The 8362-nt window shown below is 40.8% G+C and overlaps 1 protein-coding gene across 1 annotated transcript; it reads left to right on the top strand.

Annotated features, from left to right (window-relative positions):
- The first annotated feature begins 1665 nt into the window (after positions 1-1665).
- Positions 1666-8091, top strand: jpt2 (Jupiter microtubule associated homolog 2). Its single transcript, XM_057860556.1, has 5 exons — positions 1666-1843; positions 2598-2749; positions 6085-6230; positions 7287-7323; positions 7518-8091. Exons 1-5 carry the CDS (start codon positions 1791-1793, stop codon positions 7787-7789), a joined length of 660 nt encoding a protein of 219 aa, XP_057716539.1. The 5' UTR covers positions 1666-1790; the 3' UTR covers positions 7790-8091.
- Positions 8092-8362: the final 271 nt, after the last annotated feature.

Raw genomic sequence — 8362 nt, 5'->3', positions numbered from 1 at the left:
GCGCTCCGGAGCGGCTTGATAGCCTCGCCAAACTTTGACCCGACATTACGCAGATCCTCGGCGGCCTACAGACAGGCTTTCTTACGCTGTCCTTGGTAATTCCAGCTCCAATAGCGTATCTTAAAGTTGCTGCAGTTAAAAAGCTGGTACAACAGTCTGTCCCAGCCTCTCGGCCGCCCACGGGTACAACACACGTAGTCTCGATATAGAGTATGTCCATCAATGTACTTTAAGTGTTGATGTGAGGCACATAAACTTGTTTTCCCATGCCTAACAGCATTTTCCAACTGTAAACAAACGAACAAAAAAAACTTGTAACACTTCCATTTTTGCGTTGACATTATTGTGCCATCTACATGTACTGATTAGCAACAAGCTAGCAGCAGATACAGTAGATCATCATAATTACAATCATCATCGTAATGACAATATAAAAGGCAACAAGTCGTTTCCTGCGCAAGATTTTAGCTTTAGTATTTTTTTGAGCATCGGACACATGAAAATGCAGGGATTGGAAGAACATACCTTCCATAACACAGCGGCAACATAGCTACAAAAACACCTGTTCTTTGTGGTGGCACGAGCTTGGTTCCACATCTGCCTTCATGAACAGATTGTCCTCCCTTGTCGCGATGATGGCAGATGGATCCGGTATTTCCAAATTCTTTTTTAAGGGATTAGTAAAGTTACTCCAGCTCTACTGCTGTTTTGGATGGAGAAATTCTAAAACGGAAGTTGCTTGCAGACATAAGGAAGTAAAGTGGAAGCACCTAAGGAACTTGTCTATAAATTTCTGGAAACACCGATCACAAGTTTCCTAGGTACTTCCGCTTTACTTGTGCATTTCTGCTCGCAACTTCCGTTTTCCACGTTCTCTAACCAAAACAACAATGGAGCTGGAGTGGCATCACTCATCAAAATCCCTCAAAAAAGACAACTTGGAAATACTGCATCCATCTGCCATCCATCTATCTGTCTGTCTGTCTGTCCGTCCGTCCGTCCATCCATCCATCCATCCATCCATCTATGGCGGAAAACACTCAGGTGACTTGAAGTTCCGCTCTGAGACCCCCAAACATGGTAATATAAACAAGGGTCGAGAATAATTTTTAAAGTTGTTGTTTTGTTTTGTTTTAAACTAAATATTAGACATCATTTAATGATTCTAAGCCAAAAATGACAGACATTTCGAATAATAAATACAATTACTTACCTTCTTTTTATGGCTAGGTTGAAACAAAAGCGGTTGCGCGATGTCTGTACACGGGGGTTTCCAGGGTAAAACGGACAAATCAAAAACAATTTGGGGGCTTAATGCGCCATGAATCTGCTATGGCAGCATGTAGACATATTGTTCTATCAAATACAACAGTTCTTTTGGCTTAAAATACAGCAGTTTATTTTAAAGAGGGTTGCAAGAGCAGAAACTGATTTTTCAGCCATGTCTGTGTTTTCCTATCTGTCTGTCTGTCTGTCTGTCTGTCTGTCTGTCTGTCTGTCTGTCTGTCTGTCTGATTGATGTTAGTAAAAGAGGTAAAATATTTTTGTAAATTACATGGCAAAAACGTTTGTTAAAGGACTGCCCTGTGAACCAAATCAAACGCATCCCATCACAGACGTCACATCACATTTCGGCACATATCGCGAGGTGTCGCTCTTGCTACGATTGACAATCTTTGCAAAAGAGTTTGGGTGGGCGCAGACGAGACAAGGAGGAACCTACAAGTCGTCCAGTTGGCAGAGTGACGAAGTTGTCTTCGGAAACTTGAAGGCTCACAACAAAAGCTGCGATGACTTCGACGAATATGTTTCAAGGGTTGGAAGGATCAAAACCGAGCTCAAGGTGAGTAAAAACTATGGTGTCGAAGCGTATTTTACATTGAGGAAACGACTTGCTAGCTCATGTCATGTGAGTTAAAAGATAAGTAGCAGCTTTTAGAATCGTTTTTTTTGTCCCCCACTCTGTCTTCAAATATGACACCCATACCCTTCCCGTAGTTTATTTTTGTGTTTAGTTCAGCTTTATCTGGCGTGTTATAAAGTTATCCTGGTAAGCATACGTTGAGAAATATTGGTCAGGGAGCAGGCGTTGTCTTGCGCCTGCGGAAGTGTGCAGCTCCGTCACTTGTCTTTGTGCTAGCTCCCATGCTACTCGGCCACATTGCTCACGTTAAACGATTTGAATTAATCTATGTCTACTCTGATTTTGGTGAGCTCTGTTGTGCACTACAGAATAGTCAAATTTATAAATATTTTGGTATATGGCAACTGGTGAAAGTCTCGCCGATTTTGTCACGATATGGCGCTCTTTCCTACCATATGAGCATGTCTGTCATCGTGGACTGTCTACACTTTACATTCTACAATTTTAACTGCAGCCTTTGCTTAAACGTGACTTTACATTTTTGGAAGAAAAATCTCATAGCACGGCCAAAGTGATCCCTCACAGCACAATATAGGGAAAAACTAACATGTAGAACAGTAGGATGCCATTGATAATTCTCAATTGTATGTACAAATCCACATTAAAGAGGTTAGAGCTAATATAATTGGATTTAAAACCTAATTCCCTTTGAAGCTAAGACTCTTCTCTGCAGGGTGCTGCGGCCTCCCGGTGGTGGGTCGAGTAATCTGTTTGGTGGCTATGAAGAGGAAGCCCCACAACCTAGAAGATCCAATAAGATGGCCTCTAATGTGTTTTCTTCGCCAGAGGAGCCCCAGAAATCCCAAAGGCGCTCCAACCCTCCAGGTGAGGCAAGCATGGGATGGATGCAGCAAAGTGACAATCTAAAAAAAATTCTGACGCACTGATTACAATACCTGGCTATGTGGTATCAGTCGATGTTGTTACTCTGCCGATGCATTTTTGGAAAAAATATACAAACTCATTTTGATCAACGGCAGAAGCATGAAAACACCTTTCATTGGCTCATCAAAATGGCCCCAGGGCGGCCATGTTGGTAGGGGTGACGTTCCCATCAAAGTCATTGCATTAACATTAACCCCTTCAGACCTAAGCATGCTGCTGAAGGACATGACGCTTTCGCGTCTGTAAACCAATAAACGCACTGAATTTCGTTGCTATTGCCACTTCTGGGAGATGATTGGATGAAACCTTACCCTTTGAAATGAAATCATGATGTTTGGCACGCCCTTTTGCTATTTTTGGCTCTTTGAAAATGGGTGACCAAACGCAACTTCAAAACGGATAACGTAAAGTGGTCATTTCTCATTAATAACACATTAACATTAAAAATAACCAACAAAAGCATGCTCTGGTGTTTGAATAGGGAAAACTTTAATTTAAAAAATTAATTCAGAAGTAGCTTATTTCTCAATCAATTTCTAAAAGATTTTATCAAGGTCAGACATCTGCTATTTACTCAGGCTACGCCTACACTTGGACGGATAATTTTCTCAAGGGCATTTGGCCTATTTTTATACCTGACCACACTACGTTTAAGGTGTGTTTAAGGCCCCCCTGCTTCTGCAAGGTACGCCTGTATTTGCGCAAACCACGCATGTGTAGAAAGGAGAAGCCTCGTGTGTTATGTCATTGCCCCTGCGGTTTACTCGTTTACTCATTACTCGTGGGAAAATTTCGAAATTACTACATCTTCTAGACAAGGGGTCGGGAACTGTTTCGTGATCACAACTGAACGCATCACACGGGAGCGAGAGTGAAGGGACTTAGGGCACACTTGGCTTTTACGAGCAGTCGCCTAGTTGTGATTGAAATAAACCTTTAGAAAAGCACAAAAACGAAAGCCTGACATTGTTACTTGAGATGTTACAATCGATGCTCAGTTGCGCACTCACCACTTGGAAAATAACAAATAGGAACATATGGTGTGGTGCTGCGTATATTTGCTGGAAGTGGAAAACGCAGCCAGGAGGGCTTGTGCATAACAGTGGCGCATCTGAAAGCGGCGACAGGTTTGACAGGCGAAAATGTCATCAAAATGAAACTGATCAAGCGCCTCTGTGACTTTGGCTACCACGCAGTTCACTTTTCGGGGTTTAGTTTTCCCCTACGCATTTTTATATACTGTTTTGAATTGAACCATATTATTGCAACACACGTTTTGAAGGTTCAAGAAATATGTGAATGCATTATCAGCGCTTCACTTCGATCGAGCGAGCCTGCTAGTACCACATTTAAAATTATGGGTTGGCGGAGAGGCAGATGCACTCATCAAAGGAGTCAAAAATGACTCGCTAAAACAAACACTATAGATAATAAATTGTAAACAATGACTGTGGGAAAGAAAGCAGGAATGCCAGTCTTGATCGTCCGCCTCCATTTTTTACAATGCCGCCGTGCCGCACTAAAAGACATCACTTCCTTAGTATCCGATAGTTGTACGGGGACAGCAGTCCATATTAAGCGTTGGGTGATATTACCAGCCTACGTTGTCCGTGTAGCAACCAATCCAACCAACCAATAATCTAACTACTTACACGTTTAAGGCCATTATCCGTCGTAGTGTAGACTTAGTCCAAGTGGCTGCTAGTGACTCTGCTAGACGTCCAATCCATTTGAAGTGGGAGGGTTGCCATCGCCACTGTTCTCCTCGGGAACTTAAGATGCCTCTTTGCTAAGCATTTTGCAAGTTAAGCGTACTATCTGTGGGTCGTGTGTTATTCATAGGAGACGGTGTGCAAAGTGTGATCTAATATGATAAAGGGTCTAAGAAATCATAGCTACACAAACAAATTTTAAGGTTCGACCCGTCGAGGACTAAGGCCTGCAGCGTTACTTACTGGATTTGGAGTCAACATTAACGGTCATAAATTAAAAATAACCAAAATATTCATACGAACCTAGCATGCTTGCTACAGTGTATCACAAAAGTGAGTACACCCCTCGCATTTCTGCAGATATTTAAGTACTGTATATCTTTTCATGAGACAACCCTGAAAAAAAATGACACTTTGACACAATGAAAAGTAGTCTGTGTGCAGGTTATATAATAGAATTATTATATTTTTCCCTCAAAATAACTCAAAACTCAAAATGTAGCCATTAATATCTAAACCCCTGGCAACAAAAGTGAGTACACCCCATAGAAACTATGTACATCCCTAAATGTCCAAATTAAATACTGCTTGTCATTTTCCCTCCAAAACGTCATGTGACTCGTTACAGGAGTGCAGTCAGCATTGGTGCAGAGATTGAAGAGGTGGTGGTGGTGGTGGGGGGTCAGCATGTTAGTGCTCAGACCATACGCCGCACTCTACATCAAATTGGTGTGCATGGATGTCACCCCAGGAGGAAGCTTCTTTTAAAGACTGTACACAAGAAAGCCTGCAAACAGTTTACTCACATGTCAACAAAACACATGGATTACTGGAACCATGTCCTATGGTCTGTGGGCTTTCGGTGGGCTTTCTTGTGTACCGTCTTCTGAAGAGGTCTTCTCTTGTGGTGACAGCCATGCACACCAATTTGATGTAGAGTGCGGCGTATGGTCTGAGCACTAACAGGCTGACCCCCCCCTCACCTCTTCAATCTCTGCAGCAATGCTGACAGCAGTCCTGTAACGAGTCACATGACATTTTGAAAAGGAAAATGACAAGCAGTACTCAATTTGGACATTTAGGGATGTATGTAGTTTGTAAGGTGTGTACTCACTTTTGTTGCCAGGCGTTTAGATATTAATGGCTATATTTTGAGTTATTTTGAGGGCAAAAAATTAACTATTATATAAGCTGCACACAGACTACTTTTCATTGTGTCAAAATGTCATTTTGTCAGTGTTGTCCCATGAAAAGATATACTTAAATATCGGCAGACGTGCGAGGGGTGTACTCACTTTTGTGATACACTGTAAATTAAACGGTTGACAGAGTACTTTTCACAGCCAAAATCATATATAATTATCACATGATGCTTTGTCAGAACAAACAATAGTTCTTACATTAAAATGTTATATAATATTTTAAGTCCTTTCTTTAATTTCCAAAACACTGTATTATAATCTCTCCTAAGAAGTCAAACACAACGTTTTCCCCACAGTCATGTACAATGTAAAACAAACTGAGATGGAAAAAAAGAATAAATATTGCGTTGATGATATTTAGGTGGAAAGAGCAGTGGAATTTTTGGGGAACCTGAGCCTCCAGTCCAACCACAGAGACCCATTCCTCCAGGTGGACCAAGCAGTAACATATTTGGGTCTGGGGATTGTGCGGATGTCCAAAGCCGAAGTCACCCAAATAAACCAAAGGTGAAGCCCACTTCATATTTTAGTTTTACCTTTCTCTTGTGACTAAACGTGGGTAATTTATTGATCGGTGTTCAGCACTGATACTTGATGGGAAGTCCATTTGATACACAGTTAAAACATGACTATATAAAAAGAGACATGTTTTCCTCCTCATTGTCTATTATTAAGTCAGACTAAATCTTTTCTTGTTCTAGTTCAGATGGGATTAAGAGTTTTCGATTTGCTAAATGCCAGAATAACAAGAGGCAAGTGTTTGAAGAACGTAATGAAAAATATCTTATGAAACAAAGTCAGACGTTTACATAATTTACTTGTAAAATATGGCAAAACATAGATGATGACCTGGTGTCTTTTAAAGCTTTAAAAAGGTTAACAACTTAATACAGTCAACAATATTTGTTTGAATTACAGATGAACCTGTGGATGTATTTGAAGAAACGCCTGAAACGCAGTTCCTTCTCTATTTACCATAATTGTAAAGTAGGCTGGGCAATAAATTGACATTATGAATTGAATTTTTATTGTTAATGAATGGAAAAAAATATATCGAGTTTGTTATTGTTTGCCAAAAATGGAAATCTAGCATCTAGTTATTCAATAGATTATTCCATCTTGAGAGTTTCTTTCCTTATTATTTGTTATTGTGTTTGGTGACTGACAGCACAAAGTTTTGCACTTTATTTACATTGACATTTCCTAAACTTTTTAAGCTTTCATTAGTTTGTATTGTCGCCTTAAAGGAGAAGGAGGGGAAAGAAATCGTAAATCAGATGTTATTTTTAGGCCATATCGCCAAGCCCTAAGGGAAAGGAAATTATGTGGACAAACCTGAGTCAGCTTCCTTACTGGGTGCAATTCCCAGATACCCGAACTCCCGAGTGATACAGTTTGTTACAAAATGCTACTGAAATATAATGTTCTGATTTAGAAAGAACATTACTCATCATTACTCTGGCATTCAGCTAGTCCTAATTTCAATTAAGTGTCTTGGCCAAATAGCTTTAGACATAAAGCTTTTGAGTAGCATTTGTTTTCATTTTGATTTTTATTTTGCAGGACAATCTATCTGTAGCATCTGAACCTGAAACACCAGGTGAGCAACTTACACAAAAATATTGAAATATTCATTGCAACATTTCTTTTTAAATCACAAACGTGCTTTAGTCTCAATTTAACTTTGATGCATGTCTCGATGCTATACATGTGGTTTACAGCCTTCCACAAACATGGATTTAGACTACTACTTCTGCCATTTTCAAAATGCTTTTTTTTTTTTTCATCTTTAAGCAATTGAGGCCAAAGTCAGCCAGCCTCCTGAGGCCAAGGGTATTCAGGCTGAGGTTGAGGAGCAAATTGCCTCACCAGCCATTGTGCCAGCTAAGGAAGAGCCTCCTATTGAGCCAGCTGCCCCCGAGCCTGCTTCCGCCACGACCTGCTCCACGTCCGCTCCACCTCCCGAAGACCTAAAGAACCATGAGCCTCACCTAGGACCCAAGCCTCGCTCTCACAACAGGGTCCTCAACCCCCCTGGAGGAAAGTCCAGTGTCGTGTTCTACTGATATGATGAACTCACCCCGTCTCCCGGTGTGGGTCTACCCTGTACACGTTTTGGCCGCCTCCCACTAACCTATCTTCATTCCAACACTCAGCACCCCCTTGGTTGTCTCAAATGGTCTGATCTGTTGTTCTTCAAAGCAAACACGGACTGATCTAGTTGCACTTTTAGCCCCTCAGCTGTTTTCCCCCCATCATCTCAACTCTTAGACCTGCTTCATACAATCACCCCCTGATCAATCAAAAATAGCTACCACTGAAAAACGGTTCCTTTTCCATACTGTTTTTTTTTTTTTTTAGATACCAGACAATCACTAAAATTTCAGGGTATGAACCCCTCAAGTTTTGCCGTTACTCTTGGTGGCCTTCGAAATTAACCTTTTCCTCCCCTCATTGGCTTATTACTCCAGACCACCTCTTAGAGTAATTATGGCGTATGTTCTTTTTTCTGTTATCTAAACATGTGCCTGTCATGAAAAGTCAACTGATTTTTCAAAGAGCAAAATACCAAAAAAATTGACAAAACATGATTGTTTTCCCCAAATTGTTTGATTTTATGCGAATGTGTATTTTCTGAT

This window comes from Corythoichthys intestinalis, chromosome 16 (assembly GCF_030265065.1).
Source record: "Corythoichthys intestinalis isolate RoL2023-P3 chromosome 16, ASM3026506v1, whole genome shotgun sequence".
Taxonomy (NCBI): domain Eukaryota; kingdom Metazoa; phylum Chordata; class Actinopteri; order Syngnathiformes; family Syngnathidae; genus Corythoichthys; species Corythoichthys intestinalis.
Note: the sequence above shows the minus strand (reverse complement) of the source record. Positions and strands in the feature narration are given on the sequence as shown.

What these genes read in the sequence shown, in the direction of transcription:
- jpt2 (XM_057860556.1), top strand. Translation starts at nt 1,791, where the DNA reads ATGACTTCGACGAATATGTTTCAAGGGTTGGAAGGATCAAAACCGAGC. An exon ending in AAGGCGCTCCAACCCTCCAG is followed by an intron (nt 2,750 to 6,084) that starts GTGAGGCAAGCA and finishes GATGATATTTAG; the next exon opens with GTGGAAAGAGCAGTGGAATT. An exon ending in ATCTGAACCTGAAACACCAG is followed by an intron (nt 7,324 to 7,517) that starts GTGAGCAACTTA and finishes TTCATCTTTAAG; the next exon opens with CAATTGAGGCCAAAGTCAGC.